Source organism: Amphibalanus amphitrite, unplaced genomic scaffold (genome assembly GCF_019059575.1).
Source record: "Amphibalanus amphitrite isolate SeventyFive unplaced genomic scaffold, NRLGWU_Aamphi_draft 000065F_arrow, whole genome shotgun sequence".
NCBI lineage: Eukaryota > Metazoa > Arthropoda > Thecostraca > Balanomorpha > Balanidae > Amphibalanus > Amphibalanus amphitrite.
This window is the reverse complement of record NW_024881561.1, coordinates 1041229-1059496: the sequence shown is the minus strand read 5'-3', so window position 1 is coordinate 1059496 and position 18268 is coordinate 1041229. Positions and strand designations below refer to the sequence as shown.

The 18268-nt window shown below is 54.4% G+C and overlaps 1 protein-coding gene across 6 annotated transcripts in view; it reads right to left on the bottom strand.

The window, feature by feature from the left end:
• The window catches only part of LOC122378782 (eukaryotic translation initiation factor 4B-like), a 37934-nt gene that overhangs the window by 2018 nt on the left and 17648 nt on the right, over positions 1-18268 (bottom strand). The window contains exons 4-13 of one of the 6 annotated variants that reach the window (XM_043360260.1): positions 8969-9079; positions 8224-8494; positions 7776-7799; positions 3277-3363; positions 2777-2908; positions 2163-2255; positions 1809-1865; positions 1478-1490; positions 518-1064; positions 46-107 (exon numbers count right to left, since the gene is read on the bottom strand). In XM_043360260.1, coding sequence (XP_043216195.1) covers positions 46-107; positions 518-1064; positions 1478-1490; positions 1809-1865; positions 2163-2255; positions 2777-2908; positions 3277-3363; positions 7776-7799; positions 8224-8494; positions 8969-9079 — 1397 coding nt within the window. The remainder of the gene's footprint in view (positions 1-45; positions 108-517; positions 1065-1477; positions 1491-1808; positions 1866-2162; positions 2256-2776; positions 2909-3276; positions 3364-7775; positions 7800-8223; positions 8495-8968; positions 9080-18268) is intronic. The other 5 variants (XM_043360262.1, XM_043360263.1, XM_043360264.1 and 2 more) reach the window with 5 other exon arrangements.

Below are 18268 nucleotides of genomic sequence, written 5' to 3'. Positions count from 1 at the left end.
ATGTTCGTAAACGAAAAGCACGTCGTGACTGTATTCGGTACGTACTTTTCTGCGCCGTCGGCCGCCTTTCCATTTGTCTCCCTCGAGCCAGCACCGTCCGCCGGCTTCTGAAACAAAGATCAGATCACGTCAACTGTACGGGCACGGGACACGCGTGTACAGGACAGTCGGTCACAGGATACTCTCCCTTACAAGGGGGCCAGTCGCGTCGACAAGCTTCCATTCACAAGCAGAAATTTTACAGAACAAACATAACCCAATGCCGTTAACTAAACAATCAGTACTTCCAGCCCATCCACCCCAGCTCCGAGCCTGTCTGCCGCAAACGGCGTTACCCGGCTGCCCCTGCCGCAAACGGCGTTACCCGGCTGCCCCTGCCGCGGACGGCGTTACCTGGCTGTCCTTGCCGCAAACGGCGTTACCCGGCTGCCCCTGCCGCAAACGGCGTTACCCGGCTGCCCCTGCCGCGGGCGGCGTTACCCGGCTGTTACCCGTTTGTCTACCGCGGTGACGTTACCTGACTGTCCTTGCCGCGCGCCGGCTCGCTGAGCCGGATGTCTCGCGAGGCCTCGGCGCGCCGCTGGGAGCCCGAGGCCGGCTCCGACGGCCGCGCCGGACGGTCGTCGATCCGGGTCGCCTTGAGGCGCTCCTCGACCTCGCGCTCGCGCGCCGTCGTGTCCACCGGCTTGGCGCCGCCGAAGATGCTGCTGGAGGCGGCCGGCTTGCCGATGTCGTCCGAGGGCACCGAGCGCGGCTTCAGGTTCAGCTTCGGCCGCTCGGCCGGCGGCCGGTCAGACTCGGCCGGCGGCCGGTCGTCGTAACGCGGACCGTCCCGGGGGCCGTCTCTGGGGCCGTCCCGCGAGTCGTAGCGCGGTCCGTCCCGGGGACCATCGCGTGAGTCGTAACGTGGTCCATCCCTCGAGTCGTAACGCGGACCGTCTCGAGGTCCATCCCTCGAGTCGTAGCGCGGACCGTCTCGTGGTCCATCCCGCGAGTCGTAGCGCGGCCCGTCTCGTGAGTCGTAACGGGGACCGTCTCGTGAACCGAAGCGCGATCCGCCGTACCTAAAAGCAGGCAGGACGTATGTCAGAGAGCCTGACGCGGTACGCGAGACTCGGCGGACAACTGCGCAACGGTAGACACTGTGAAAGGCCTCTTATAAACAAAGATCAACCCCGCCGTACTAAGCTCCGGTAATATTCTAAACAGCTCGATACGAAATTAAAGCCAACATAAATTAGAGAAGTAAATTGTCTCATATTCAGCGAATTTTCAATGAATGAATCCCTGATACACGAAAGGCCAGCAAAAAAGGAAAGCACAGTATTTATTACAAACTAACACAAATTATAGGGTCTGTAAAAGACGGTTTGACGGCCTACTACGCATTGAAATGTAATGAATTATCAACTGCAAAAAGGTAAGGTACTGGCGACAAGTTCTTTTCTACCAGATGCAGCGAGGAATGTGAACTTACCTGTCGTCACGACCTGAAACGCAGAGAAAACAGATATCAGCCACGGCTCACAGGAACCCAACATCCACAACATTTTGCAGACCACCTCTGTATTTGACAAGAACGAAAACGGATTTAAGTCGCTGGCAACGATAACAAACAAAACAGATTTTTGCTCCTTTGTTTACGGGAGCCTCGGCAGTACGGTTTTCAAACGTCTGGAACGTAATATAAATTGCACCGAGAGAAAGGCGTGACCCCAAAGACAGAAATAACGAGTGAAATCACTATCAGTACCCCAGCCGGTAAGTGCCAGCGGTGTGACTCGCACTGCTCGGGTTGCCGTGCTCACCTCTGTCGCCGTACCGGTCGTCCCGCCTGTCGAATCCGCCGCCGCCTCCGCCACGGTCTGAGGCGACACAGAACACAGAACACAGGTCAGACACAGAACACAGGCGGGAGGTCAGACATACAGCAGACGACCACAAGTGCAGGCCAGCCGCGGCTGCAGCGGCCGCTAACCCGGACACGGTCAGAAACAGTTGAACGGCGCTGACTACTGAGCACCAACTCACTGACGAACTGCAACACAGCCGCCGGGGCCGTCTGATGTGACAGAGAGGCCACCGGCCGGACGGCCGCTGCTCTATCAGTACACAGCGGCGGCCACAGACCGCCTGTGGCTGTTCGGACTACCCGTGCATACCTCTGTCGCCATACCCACGGTCGTACCGGGAGTCATACCCCCGCTCGTCGCCGCGCCTGTCATACCCATAACCACCACCGCCATAGCCGCGACCTGCGCAACAGATTACGTTAAGCACCAGTCAGTGGCAAGACACGCCGGGCAGCCTCAGAGGTCGGCGCGCACTTACACCCGGCGCGCTGTCGGCCGCACGAGCGCTCACAATGATTCGCAGTGAATCGAGCGAATCTCCGATGAGGGAAGAACTGAAATGTGGACACAATCAACTACTGCTGACAAGGAGGGTATATCGTGCTGCCGATAGCGACACAAGGTAGCCGAAAATGGCACAGTGACTCGTGAAAGAGAATAGGTACGCTAACTAGGGCAATTATGTCGATTACAAAATGATGCGGTCTCCAAAAAAGTATAACCACCATTTGCAAGCAACTCGATGAGATTTGAAAGTATTTTCCATAACTTTAGGGGACTCTGCAGTCTGCGCCTACCCAACACAAGGATAATGTATTTCTGGGAAACTCTACGGCAGAGCCAATCACCGATAGCCGGCACCAATGGCCCCTTACACCAGTGATAACATGTATAGAGCACGTCACATCTGCTTATACACATACCTCTATCACCATACCGGTCGTCACGGCCGCCAAACCGATCGTCACGACCGCCGTACCGATCGTCACGGCCGCCGAACCGGTCGTCCCGGCCGCCGTACCGGTCGTCGCTTCTTCGGTCGGAGCCGTAGCCGCCTGGACAGGGAATGGAAGAGGATTGGCTAATTTTGCTCGGAAATACTTTACTCTAAGCGCAATGCATAATGCAATAATGCAACGCACTCTAAGCATGATCCAAAGTTATCGGCCGAAAATGTTGTATCGCAACCATAGAGAGGTAACAGAGATCCTACCAATAATACAGGAAGAAACGCTTCAAATATGCTATAATAGCCTTTGCGATCAGTCCTCAAACCTGACCAAAACTATCCTTTTCGATCACAAAGAATCCCAAGTAGAATCACTACGCAGCTTACAAATCAGCTACGTGGCTTACTCCGCCCGGTCAGTCCCCCAGCGACGTTTGTCGCCCATTGGCTCTCACACGGCAGCGTCTAACTCACCTCCGCCGCCCCGGTAGTCGTTGAAGGACGGCACCGCCTCGTACTTGCTGCCCGGCTTGCTGGCCATCGTCGGCTCACGCTCACGGTCTGGGGACGCCGAGCAGGGGTTAGACGGCGGGCGAACACGGCACGCGGGTGGCAGCCGAACACGGCACGCGGGTGGCAGTTTACAGCTTCACCAACGGCCAGCAAGGGTTAGACGACGGGCGAACACGCGTCGGCACGCGGGTGGCAGTTTACAGCTCCGCCCACGGCCAGTAGGGGTGAGACGGCGGGCGAACACGGCACGCGGGTAGCCAGCCCACAGCTTCACACAATGGTAGGCTGATGGTGAACAGCGTGAGACGCGCCAAGATGTGCAGTGAATGGCGTGTCCCACAGCGCTCAGACAAACTACAGCCGTACCTTGCATGTGTACGTGTAAGCATGAGAAAATGTCGAAACTGGGGCAGCTTCCTAGTCTCTCCAGGTGGTTTTTGCAGCTGGATTACCAAACATGAATTTCCATTGCAGCCATACTGCCGTCGGGAGGAAAAAAGCCGTAAGTCGCATTTTTATCGATTTTTCGTTTTTGATATCGTTGGAAAGCTCTTTTCATGATGCGTTTAATGGTACTGCTCAAACGTGTGTACACTCAAAAATGAAAATATTACATATAATATAAAAATTCAAAAACGGATTTGTTACATCAGGGATAGCAAAACACGCAGGAAAAAAGCCGTATCCTTAAATTCGGCAGATACGGCATTTATACAAAATTTCAAACAAAGAATGTGGAACTGATAAGTCAGGAAGAAAGCCGTATCTTGTAGATACGGCTTTTATTTGATGGTGGCCTGTGAAATATGAGCCGAATCGTTGGTCCAGGCAGTTTGGAAGAAAGCCGTATCTACTCATTTAGCATGGCTTCGGCATATCCTGGACGGAACAGTTGAACATTTACACAAACGACCATTTATAGGGGAATTTTAATTGAAATAAAATAGGGAGTGAACTTGAGAAGTTTGAAGCCAACAGAACTTTGCCAGCTCGGTGGTATCAGCAGGGTGCCGGGCATTCAGTAAATTTTGATGTGCTAACCAGCCGGCCGGAGCGCCAGTATAATCCGACCGTTCTTTTCCCAGCTTCGTTTAAAATTCCAATAAAAAATACCCGACCTAGCCTCCCCCATGATTAATTTGGCCTCCCTGTCCCCACCCCACCCCACAACCAAAATAGCATCACGTTAAGTTCGACCCGGTAATCATCATAGACAATAGACATGCAGCTCGTACTCGTAGCCGGCACGCTTAGTACGACGTCCTACAATCTTTGTCGTAAAACCGTTGAAGATATAGTTGAATACCGTGAAAGGTCGATTGCTATTGCCAACCTCGTCACATTCATTGTGATAACTGTGACCACGCCCATGTATCTTTGGGACCGTCATCCCCTGTCACTTCCATTCCTGGTCAATGACTTTACCGTCTTCTTTCCGGCTCCCTCATACCCATGATGCTCAATCATATTGGAAATTTAGGCTACCTTGTAGCACCCATACAAGCCCCTTGTAGCACCCACACATTGTCATATTCTACGGGCAGCTGCCCAGAGCCTACCAGCACAGCTGTGGCCGGTGGAGGATGCAGCAAGGCGTACTGAATAGCCCTCTGCTCTGTTGCAGTAGGCGCTATAATCAGAGCCCTGTGAATACGAGTGCACATTGGGGGGCCTTTTGAGGGTGCGCCCTCTAAAGGGCGTTCCCGCAGACGTGTGGAGCTCTCAGCACTCTAGCGATATCCGACAATGAGGCGGCATTTGCTTACACCCTCAGCCGCGGCACAGTGCTGTCGCCCTAGATGTTTCGCACAGGCTTTGTAGATGCAGTTTCTTTACGGGAATTCCTGAAGTTCTTACACCATCCTCTATTTTGGTTCAGGAGCCGGGCGGTTCCGTGCTTGTAGCCGCGCACCACGTGACTTAACAGCGTCCCTTTTCCGGGAACCTTGTGTCCAGCTAATCAGCAACATTCCCACTAATCGTCTCTTGCCCCCTTGAAGTGCTTTTAGGTCTGCAGATCGACGATGGGAGACTACACTATCTCGGTTCTCTCGACATTGTCGCCGTGGCTCCGGCGCAGCGGCAGACCGGCACACTCATCTCTCCGAATATATCGGTGGCTCAGAATTAACCCTCGCCGGACCTATTGGTTTTCTACATACGCGCCGGCCGAGGGGGGGGGGGCGGGTACGACCCCCCCTCGCCGTTTCGCCCCTGGTGGAGCTAGCGCGTCGCGGAAAAAACGAGCGTGTGCGCCGTTACGAGACGCAGAGATTGGTACCCGATTTTAAGGTCCTAGGTCAACCGGTGACCTCTGAGGTCAGGTCAAGTGCCCCAAGGTACGGTTCAGTTTTTGGTGAATAACTTCGCAAAAAACGGCCGCAGAGCGCCGATTTTGGCAGCATCGTGTTCGTCTCGCTCAGGCGCGTCGAATGATATACTTTTTGTCCGGGTCAGGTCAACTTGGGGTGTTGACCTCAGGTCAAGGTCAGGTCAGCACCCCCAGGTCACGAAGTTGGTCGAAAGAGGTCATGTCGCATATCATTCGATTCGCCAGGTCTTCCTGAGTCCATTGGTGGCTTTCCCGACTCGCTAGCTCAATTTGATCAAGAGTTATTGACGAAAAACTAATATGACCTTGATGACGTCATAAATGACGTCACGCAAGGTCAACATTGCAAAAGTGACGCATCTAACCTTGCAAGGAGTGCATCAAATCACGATTCTGTGTGCTTGAGATAGTTGGAGATCGTTCCCGGCGCCAGAATAACAGTTTTCATTTTTCCCCATTGACTTATAATGGTGAGGTCACGAAAATGACCTGACCTCATATGACCTTTAGGAAAAATCCGAGATATACAAGTTGTGGGACTCATAATGGATACTAGATCCTGCAAGTTTCATTTCCCTGTGACATCTCCTCTGGCAGTGACGGCGTTGCGAAGTTGCGACATCTGAAGACCGTGCAGAGGTTCACTTATGACGTCATAGGTCAGTGACCTGACCTGACCCAAAAATGCGGTTGGTGTCAAAAGATGCGGCTTGGATCAAAGGTCAGGTATGCCAAGTTTCAGCTCTCTATCGCCACCGTGCTCGGAGCTATCGCGAAAAAACCCTATGGGGGGGGGCGGCACCCGCCCCCCCCCCCTCGGCCGGCGAGGGTTAACTCTGGAGTCCAGTGTAATCGAAAATTGAAGCACCGTACAAAGACAGCATTCGTGATTCCCCTTGTCGGTTGCAGGCACGTAGCCAGGATTTTGCTCAGGGAGGGGCCACAGGTCGCGGCCTAGTGTCGTGCCCCTCCAGAAAAGGAAAACTCCTCGGATTTGGCCCACTATCTTTTGGGGTGTCCGGTGTGGTGCAGCTGTGGTTATTTTTTTGTTTTATTTTATTTTTCGCCTTTCGAGGGGGGGGCATGGCCCGTGCCCCCCCCCCCCTTGGCTACGTCCCTGGTCGGTTGGTCAAGCTGTCTTTTGATGACACCCTGCGCAAGCAGAATCCAAGAGCCTAAAGTTACGACAATAATGCGATTATGCATGGATGATTTAGTTTAAAATGGGTATCATGTTTGTTTTTGTATTGAACGTTCAATTAAATATCCATACTTGAGAGCTGAAGCAGTGGGATGGAACCAGCAGCGGAACTGCTTTAGTACTTTTATGAACCAATATGCAGTGTCAATACCATGCACCGATGATACTGCTTTTTGACGACAATATGATTAAACAAAAATGGCGATACGGCTTTATTCCCGATCGGTTAACCAATGTATCAGACATACGGCTTTTTTCATGACAGTATTGTTCAGGTGTCTCGTACGATGCGGCTTTCTTCCACGATACGGCTTTTTTCGTGAAAGAAAGATTCCGCAAACTTGGGGTTGAATTGGAAGCAAAAAAGTTTTTCGCCTTTTGCTTTTAGGTTAAAATAATTTCCCTTTTATAACCACTTTCATTGGATGTAAAATTTCTTTCCGATCACTGCAGTATGTTTTGTTTCGTTATTGAGCAAAGTTAACGAATTTTATAACAAAAAACGCGTTTTTGCCTCTCCTGAACAATTTTCAATTCGAAAAAGTGCCCCAGATACGGCTTTTTTCCTCCCGACGGCAGCATAGTACGTATACGTGATCAGGGTTCAAGACTGCAAAACTTTATCCTGCATTTCCATCAGACACGAGAACTTTATCAGAGCAAGAAAAAGAATGCATAATGCACTGAACAGTATGCAGATGCGTTAACATTGATACTAAGGTAGCTAGTTTGGGTGCAGAGCACGTATCATACGGACTGCACACATCCTGACACTAGCCGGGAGCCGCTCGCCTCACTACAAAAACATCCCTGTCCAGTGCCCAGTCTCCCGACCAGAGTCGGGTCAAAGTCCGGCCGTACCACGGTCCCAGGGCGGAACCACTGCCCCTCCCCTCACCCTCTCCCTTTGCAGAGCTCGGTACTCACCACGCCCGTAACCGCCGCCAAAGTCTGCAGAAGGAACGGAAGAAATACGGGTTAGATGGGACTACTCGCACAGCGTGCTTTCATACACAAATGTAAGCGCTATCACACAGACGGCTCGACAGGCAGCTGAATAATGGCCTGGGCACGTTGCTAAAGCCAAGGACACGGTCTAACTAGTGGTATGAACAAAAAATGAATGCATAGCTACTAGAAAGTGACCATACATTCTCAGGCTTGGCCAGCTGGGTAAATGAACTGGCGCGCTAACTGAACTCAAAATAAGACCAACCGTATCCCGAATGTTCTCTACCATTTATGCGTCTTAAATTACTAATGTCATATTCATTTTTTTTTTTTGCCACCTTTCCCGTCTCTCTTCAGCCAGCGCTACCTCCCCCCCCCCCCCACACACACACACTCCCGTGCCGCCCCTGTCCGCCGCACTGACCGGAGCCGCCGCCGCCGCCGCGCGGTCCTCCGCGCCAGTCGCTGTCGCCGCCGCTGCGGTCGGGCCGGTCGCCGCCGCCGGGCGGACCGGAGCGCCAGTCACTGTTGGTGCGCGCCGGCGCGGCGCGCGGTCCCGCCCGCCAGTCGCCGTCGTCCTCGGCGCGGTCGCGGTCCTCGTCGCGGCCGAACGACGAGTAGCCGCGCGACTGCTGCTGCTGGTCGCGCTCGCTGGGCGTCTTCAGGTCGATACGCAGCTTCCTGCCGGCCACCTCCTGCCAGCCGCGGCACAGCGGGCGCACAGGGACGTCAGTCGCACGGAGTAGACAGCATTCATGCTTGGAATGAAGGACTGGCCTGTCCATAGAAGGCTAAATGCCCAGTCGATTGGGGATCTAGCAGAGCTCCTCATATTAGCTTAAAATAGCGACGCATCTATCCGCAAGGTGAAACAAAACAATATGAGTGTCTTGAAAATAGAAAGCTCAAACAAGCCCTAACAGAACATTCAACAGATTACACTACCAAGCCAAGCATCGTCCTACGGATTAGCCGAATCTACAAATATCTTGTGTGATATATGTAAACTGAGGCTGGCCAATTCTTCAAAACCATTCCTGGTTATACTTCTGGAATGAGGCTCTGCTCCAGCATTCAAAGCTTGCGGCCTCTCCTATAATTACCCTCCATTACACTGACAGATGACCCCACAGCCCGCCCGTTTCCCACCCCGCTCTGGCGGCACGCACCAGGTCGTCCATGTGCAGCGCCTCGATCAGATCGTCACGGTTGCCGAACTCGACGTAGCCGAACCCCCTGAATCGGCCGCTGTCGTCGCACGGCAGACTCACGTTCCGCACCTGAAGACATGGCACGGGGAGGGTCAGAGAGCCGTGCAGGGACGGGGAGAGGGGTCAGAGAGCCGCGCAGGGACGGGGAGAGAGGTCAGAGAGCCGCGCGGGGACGGGGAGAGGGGTCAGGACCGCGCAGGGACGGGGAGAGGGTCAGAGGACCGCGCGGGGACGGGGAGAGGGGTCAGAGAGCCGTGCAGGGGACGGGGAGAGGGTCAGAGGACCGCGCGGGGACGGGGAGAGGGGTCAGAGAGCCGTGCAGGGGACGGGGAGAGGGTCAGAGGACCGGAGATGGGGAGAGGGTCAGAGGACCGCGCAGGGACGGGGAGAGCGGTCAGAGAGCCGAGGACGGGGAGAAGGGTCAGAGAGCCGTGCAGGGACGGGGAAAGGGGGTCAGAATATCCGCGCCGGAACGGGGAGAGGGGTCAGTTGGGCAAACTAGACTTTTGGAATCAAAATATGGAGGCATCAATAATTTGATTCTGGTGGGAGGAGCCATGACCAAATATGGGCATGGAATCATTTTTTATTTAAATATCCATTTGAGTAGGATTGCGGGTTTTTTGAAACGCTCAGTTTTTGCAGCGAGCTTTTTCTCTTAGGGCCTGCGAGATACCCGCGGAAACACATATCTCTTCAGCATTGCGCGCCACACAGGAATGCGGCTGATTCACGTGCTTTTGTGAGCGAGGTGCTTCCCTCCGGGAGAAATTCGCCGTCCCCATATGCTTAACACGGAGCCGAGCGGCGGCTGACAGGTGGCCGGCTCTCGGGAGATCGGCAGCCGACACTCGAAAAATCGACAAGCCGCCGCTGAATGCGCGTGCGAAGATGAGCGGGGTGCCGCCGTTCCGGAGAGACGGCTGGAAAATTCCACCGGCCGGCCCGGCGGCAGTGTGTTGGGCGGCGGGCGGCGGGGCGGGGTTTCCCCGTCCAGCGGCCGGCAGCGCTGAGCCGAGTCGTTCCCACGGTCTGGCGGCCAGCTGGGTGGGGGCGGGGTGGGGAGTGGGGCGGCCGATTGCCAGCCGCTTCTCCACGGGTAGGTGCTGCCACCTGCGCAGTAGTTCCACTGGCGGCCGCCAGGCCCGTGTGCGGGCCGTGCGCGGTAGTTCCGCCAGCGGCCGCCAGAGGTCACGCGCGTCGTGTCTAACCTGACGAAGCTACAAAAAGTTAGATAACTTTGATAAGAGGGACGGTAAAGCCACAATTCCAACGCTGAATGTTGGGCAAAAGCAAAGGGATCCAACACAGCCATCTGTATTTACTGTATTTACCCTTTTCTGTCAGCGATAAGCCCCAGCAATCGCACCGCTGTAAAACTCGCAAGCTGTTCACCGTGCAGGGTATTGCATTATAACCACCCACCGGCACTCTCTACGTATGTGTAATCGCTTAATAGGTAGGACGCTAAAACAAGTTAGAAATGATAGGTAGGTGAAACAAAATACAAATTGGGAACAAGTATAATTCAAATTACAAATAATTCATTGGAACAAATCAAAATTATCTGAGACCAAGGCAAATTCGCAAAGTCTTTGATCGACTAAAGACGTCTGATTTAAACGTCGGAAAGGAACAAGTTCTTTGCGGTATTTAGGCAAGTAAATACCAAGTACTTTGGCAGGTTTTCAGTACATTAGCAAGTTTTCAGTACATTACCAAGTAGCAGGTGATACAGCAAGCTGGCAGGTACTTTGGCAGGTTCAACAAGTTTTTCGTGAATATCTAAGCTTCTAGACGTCCGATTAACACGGGACGAACACCAATCGATCCCAAATTTTCTCCCTCATACTTTGATTGCCAAAGCGACGCGGAGCGAGCCAAGATATCTTGTTTAATTATTCATTTGAGTAGGATTTCGGGTTTTTTGAAACGCTCAGTTTTTGCAGCGAGCTTTTTCTCTTAGGGCTTGCGAGATATCTGCGTGCACACATATCTCTTCAACATTGCGCGCCTCACAGGAATGCGGCTGAATCACGTGCGATTGTGAGTGAGGTACCCCCAGTTGGAAGATTCGGCTGTAGAATTGTAGTTTTAAATACGTAGTTTGACGTAGATCTCGGAAAAGTGAGATACGGCCAGAAATGAGTGTGGGTATGTACCTCCGTCCTGAAGATTATGATCGGCGCCGATTGAAATAAGTCGCCGTGCATATCTCGGCTTATTGACGACCGATTGACACGGGACAAACACCGATCGATACCAAATGGCTCTGGGGGGGGGGGATAGAGTGGCAAGTTTTTCTACCCGACGAACCCGGAATTATCCCGAGGGTGTAGGGGTGGGAGTAGAGTCGGGGGAACAAGGGGGGGGGGCGAGTACAAGTACCAAGCAAGTACCAAGTACTTTCGCAAGTACCAAGTACTTTTACAAGTACCAAGCAAGTACCAAGTACTTATGCAAATACCAAGCAAGTACCAAGTACTTTGGCAAATACCGAGTACTTATGCAAATACCAAGCAAGTACCAAGTACTTTGGCAAGTACCGAGTACTTTGGCAAGTACCAAGTACTTTTGCAAGTTCAGCAAGTTTTTCGCCAATATCGAAGCTTCTAGACGTCCGATCGTCACCGGAAAAACACCATTCGATCCCAAATTTTCTCCCGAATCTTTTTATGGTCAAAGCGACGCGGAGCGAGCCAAGATATCTTGTTTAAATATTCATTTGAGTAGGATTTCGGGTTTTTTGAAGTGCTCAGTTTTTGCAGCGAGCTTTTTCTCTTAGGGCTTGCGAGATAGCTGCGTGCACACATATCTCTTCAACATTGCGCGCCTCACAGGAATGCGGCTGATTCACGTGACTTAGTCGATCGCTGTTCCTCCGTCGCGAAGATCTCGCCGGCCAGCGGCAGGCCGACGGCTGGGAAAAATATAACGGCCGGCGGCAGCGTGTGCTATGGGCATGCTCATGTGATATGCGTAATACATTGAATAAATAATGAAATCGTCTCTTTGTTCTCAATACACGCTGCCGCCGAGATGCACGAGTGTTTTAAGCCGATCCCATCCCGTCTGCACCTTCCGTGACGGCCCGTCTGCTCTCGCCGCCGGCCGGCGTCTGCCCGTACTGGATCGGCCGGTTTTCGTCACCGGGCGAGCCCGGAGTCGCCAAAAATCCAGGTTAGTTGGGGCCGACAGAGGGTGGCATTGAACAAGAGACGCATGACAAACACGCTACAAGTAAAAGGTCCAACGATATTAAAGTAGGACGCGAAGATCTTCAATCAAACGCATACGGTGGCGACCGGGTTCGACAAATGTTCACTTCATCTGCGCCTGAGCCGTCAATCACAGCCGGCCGCGTCGATTGGCAATATTTCAGGACCGGGCGAACCCGGGCCCGCCAGCAATACAGGTTTGCTGGGGCCGACAGAGTGTGGAATTAATCGAGGTACGATAAAAAACAAAAACAAATAATAGGTAAAACGTTTGGCAAGTAGGACACGAAAATCTCTAATCGCAAGATTTCGGTCACAACCGGGCTCGACAAATGTTTGCTCCCGCTGCCGAGAGCATACCGTCGTCACTATAGTTCAAGTTACGCACCACAATACGAAAGAGGGATTGGAAGTAAGACAGAGTTTGGCTCTAAAAAAGTAGAAAAATATGGTTAGTGTTTCTGTTTAAACAAAGTACTTATAAACTTCAAATATTTTTTTACAATGCACCTAATATTCAACACTAAATCGGCCGTTGTGTTTGACGCGGGTGAGCTGGATGGCGGATGCGCCATAGTGATTTAGATAGACATTTTGAATTTGAAGGGTGTTACGGATTACCTATGATCGCTGATTGACATTGAGAACTGCTGTTAATTACTGGGATGATTCTGGAAGGTGGTTTTGGTGCGTAAATGCTTATTTACTACGGAATGGAAATGGCGCGGCTTTCGTGGCGCACCCATGCTGCTTTTCATGGAATTGATGTATCGTAATATGTTGCCTCCATCAATGCAAAGGACAAGTTAAGTTTTGGCGTGTATTTATTCTGCAATTCATTTTGTTAAAAAAGCTGATAAAATACGGTGAAAATTGTGGAACTTGGAAAGCCGGTGGAAGTTGCCTTCTAAACCCCGGGCTCTGAATCTGTTCGAAAACAGCAAAGTAAAAAGTTTCACAAATTTGTAATAATAATGATAAATGGATTTCAATCTTGCAATTTATTTTCTTAGAACAGCTGATAAAATATGGTGAAACATGCGGAATTTAGAAAGCCGGTGAAATTCGCCTTCTGATCCTGTGGCCCTAAATCTGTTCCAAAACAGCAAACATTCACACATTTGTTAACATAATAATAATTATCAAGGGAATAAAACAAACAACAGATGTGCTGTCAGCAGACATGCAAAAACTGAACCCTTCTCTCCTAACATGATCAATAGCTTTCCCGTGGTACCTACCTAACCTAGCCCGTCGGGCCCAGCGGGTGGTCGGGTGAAAGTCATAAATGTTTTGTGTAAAAAGTATGGTAAGTATCAATGTGTGATGTCATTTTTCAAGCTTAGAAGGATGTGTTTTTCTTTCATGTTTAATTATGTGAAGTTCATCAGTTTCTGCTTTGTAGATGGTGGAAAAGGCAGTTACAGCCGCAGAGGCCAGCTGATTGTATGATTTTCATCGAAGAGCTAAGTTAGGGCTACCTGTTCCTGATTGTATGATTTTCCTCGAGGAGCTAAGTTAAGGGATGTGTTTTTCTTTCATGTTTAATTATGTGAAGTTCATCAGTTTCTGCTTTGTAGATGGTGGAAAAGGCAGTTACAGCCGCATAGGCCAGCTGATTGTATGATTTTCATCGAAGAGCTAAGTTAGGGCTACCTGTTCCTGATTGTATGATTTTCCTCGAGGAGCTAAGTTAAGGCTATCATTTATCCTGATTGTATGATTTTCCTCGAGGAGCTAAGTTTAGGCTATCTGTTCTCTTTTTTTTGCACAATTTATTCCATTTTTTTCTATTAGATGATAGACATTTTGGTTCTACTACCTTTTCCATTTGGAAACAGTGTTGATACGTTGAGGTTAACTGTCAGCTGATTGCAGAATTTTCTTCAGAGCGCTAAGTTACGGCTACCTTTTTTCTGCAAAAGTTTTCTGTTAGATGATAGACATTTTGTTTCTCTCCAGCCAGTCATCAGTTGATATAGAACCTGGACCTAATTTAAATTTGCAGAACCCAACCTGCTCTGACCAAATCCTACCAAACGTAGCCCAACCTTACCTCACTCAGAGGTTGTCAGGTTGGTATAGGAAATTTGTGCGTAAAATGTATTGTAAGTTTTGATGTGTGGTTTCACTTTTGAAGCTTAGAATGACTTCTTTTTTGTGTTTTAAATTTCTGATTTTTTCAGTGATTGGAGTGTGCGTAGGGCAGTTAATGCAGAAAAGACATTCGACACTACCTGTTTTTTTTATGCAAAAGTTTCACTGCTAGATGATGGACATTTTGATTCTCTCCAGCCGACCGACCGACCGACCGACCGACCGACCGACCGACCGACCGACCGACCGACCGACCGACCGACCGACCGACCGACCGACCGACCGACCGACCGACCGACCGACCGACCGACCGACCGACCCGACCCGACCCGACCCGACCCGACCCGACCCGACCCGACCCGACCCGACCCGACCCGACCCGACCCGACCCGACCCGACCCGACCCGACCCGACCCGACCCGACCCGACCCGACCCGACCCGACCCGACCCGACCCGACCCGACCCGACCCGACCCGACCCGACCCGACCCGACCCGACCCGACCCGACCCGACCCGACCCGACCCGACCCGACCCGACCCGACCCGACCCGACCCGACCCGACCCGACCCGACCCGACCCGACCCGACCCGACCCGACCCGACCCGACCCGACCCGACCCGACCCGACCCGACCCGACCCGACCCGACCCGACCCGACCCGACCCGACCCGACCCGACCCGACCCGACCCGACCCGACCCGACCCGACCCGACCCGACCCGACCCGACCCGACCCGACCCGACCCGACCCGACCCGACCCGACCCGACCCGACCCGACCCGACCCGACCCGACCCGACCCGACCCGACCCGACCCGACCCGACCCGACCCGACCCGACCCGACCCGACCCGACCCGACCCGACCCGACCCGACCCGACCCGACCCGACCCGACCCGACCCGACCCGACCCGACCCGACCCGACCCGACCCGACCCGACCCGACCCGACCCGACCCGACCCGACCCGACCCGACCCGACCCGACCCGACCCGACCCGACCCGACCCGACCCGACCCGACCCGACCCGACCCGACCCGACCCGACCCGACCCGACCCGACCCGACCCGACCCGACCCGACCCGACCCGACCCGACCCGACCCGACCCGACCCGACCCGATGAATAGTGTGTGAGGGGAGGGAGAGTGGTTTATCAGTGCAAAAGTGGATGATATGATGCTAAATTATCACCTGAATTTCAATTTCATCTCTTTGTTTAAACTCAGGCTAGACTGTTATGACCCGACCAGCCCGACCTTCATAGCATTGTCATGAATAAAGTGTGTGAGGGGAGGGAGAGTGGTTTATCAGTGCAAAAGTGGCTGATATGATGCTAAATTGTCACCTGAATTTCAATTTCATCTCTTTGTTTAAACTCAGGCTAGACTGTTATAATTAAATACTTTTATCTGTAATTAAAACTGCAAAATTATTATAATCTAACATGTAGAACTGACCCTGGCAGATGGATTGTGTTTGGTGTTTGTCTACTGATAAGACAGTATTACCCATTTGCCTCCTCCTAGCAGATTCCGATTGTAATCCCGTTCCTTTGTTCCATTTCCAGAATTGCTCGCAATGCCAGGTCAAACACCTCCGCCAACGTCGCCGAGTCGCCCGACCGCCGCCGACCCTCCGGGGCCAGCGCCGGAGACGGTGGCACGGCGCGCTGACGGTCTGATGGTCGATGGCGATGCAGCTGAACGCGCAAACGGTCAACGTAACGGTCAGTCCGTAGATCCGCCGGTAGACGCCGCGGCCGCGAGACGTGCGCGTGATCGCGAGCGTCGTCGCCTCGCCCGAGAGCGAGAAACTGAGGCTGAGCGACTTCTTCGCCTGCAACGTAAACGTGAACGTCAGGCTCTGGCTCGCGCCAGAAAAAGAGATCAGACAGGTGGCGCGGGCCCTTCCCATCAGGCGGTAGTCGAGGCAGTGCCGGTTCCCGGTCCATCGGGGGCCCAGCCGCCGGTCATCCTTGCCGCGGATGTCGCTGCCGCGCGACGCGAGCGTGAGCGGGAGCGTCATCGACTTAGGAGGGAGCGTGAATCGGAGGCTGAGCTCGCCGAGCGTCGGCGACGCAATCGTGAGAGAATGGCTACGGCTCGCACTGAGGTCAGGACAGGGAGAGACGGCGCAGGTCTTGAGCCACCTGTTGCTGCTGGCGTGGCGGATCAGCCGATCGCACCACTGACTGCGTTTCAACCGCCGGTGGTGGGCGGCGTCGCGCCCGACGCCGCAGCGGCGCGCCGGCCCGCGGCCGATGCGCCCGACGCGGAGGCAGTGGGCGGCGCTGTGGGAGAGGCGGCACCGCACTCGCCCGATGGTGCTGTAGACGCTGTCGAGGCGGCAGCAGTCGATGCGCCGGACGGCGCAGCGGCGCGCCGGCCCGCGGCCGGCGCGCCCGACGTGGAGGCAGTGGGCGGCGCAGTAGGAGAGGCGGCAACGCACTCACCCGATGGTGCTGTAGACGCCGTGGAGGCGGCAGCGGCCGATGCGCCAGACGGCGGAGCGGCCCGCCAGCCCGCGGCCGATGCGCACGAAGCGGAGGCGCGCCGGCCCGCGGCCGATGCGCCCGACGTGGAGGCAGTGGGCGGCGCAGTAGGAGAGGCGGCACCGCACTCACCCGATGGTGCTGTAGACGCCGTGGAGGCGGCAGCGGCCAATGCGCCAGACGGCGCAGCGGCCCGCCAGCCCGCGGCCGATGCGCACGACGCGGAGGCAGTGGGGGGCGCTGATGGTCAGGCTCCGGTGGACGCGCCCGCCCGTCGTCGAGGTGACCAGCACCTGCTGGCTCGCAATTATGTTCCCGCCGAGTTCGAGCCGCCGGCTGGCATGCAGCTGGGCCGAATGGACACCGTCTGTGCCCATTGTGGAGCGCTGCGCTGGCGTGCCGAGGCCGTAGGCGCCTGTTGCCATCAGGGCAAGGTGCAGCTTGACTTCCATCCCCCGCCGCCGGACGAGCTGGTGGAGCTGATGACCCCCGGCACGGCGTTCTATGACGAGTTTCGGGGCAAAATTCGCGCTTACAACACGGCCTTCCAGCTGGCCAGTATGGGGTGCAACGTTGTCCGACACGACGGGGCTTATCACGCGGCCTTCACCGTTCAGGGTAGCGTGTGTCATCGCATGGGATCTCTGCTGCCCGCTCGCGACGGCGAGGAGCAGTTCATGCAGGTGTATTTCCTCGACGCAGACGAGGCCACCGCGCGACGTGCCACCATGTGTGGCGGCCTCGACAGAGCCGTTCTCAACATCCTTTTGGGCATGCTGCACGAGCACAACAACTACGTGCGTGCGCTCCAGCCGGCTCTGCTGATGGCGCGCGGTGTGCCGAACTGTCGGATCGTGCTGTCGGCCGAACACCGGCCGCTGTCGGAGCACGAGCGCCGGTTCAATCTACCGATCGGTCGCGAAGTGGCGGTCCTGATGCCCAATGAGATGGGGGGCCGGCGCGACATCGTCGTTCGCGAGCGCGGCGGACAACTGTTCCGCATCGACGAGCTGAGCCGGCAGTACGACCCGCTGCTCTATGTGCTGCTGCACCCGCGCGGCACAGACGGGTGGTCACTCCAGTTGAAAGCCGAGCGCGGGGTCACGATGCGTCAGTACGCGGCGTTCCACATGCGCTACCGACCGGGCCATTTCAATCTTATTCCGCGAGGCGGCCGGCTGTTTCAACAGTACCTGGTGGACACTGAGGCGAAAGTCGAGTCCAGTCGGCTGTCGTATGTGCGCGCGAACCAGGACGGCTTCAACGGCTTCCGCGCCGAGACAATCCGCGGCGTGCAAGACGCGCTCGCTGACGGCGAGGAGCACGGCGGAGCCGTCGGCCGGCGCGTGGTGCTGCCGGCATCCGTAACGAGCAGTCCGCGCTACATGATGGCCAAACTGCAGGACGCACTCTGCTACGTTCGGGACTTTGGCGCGGCCGACTTCTTCATCACC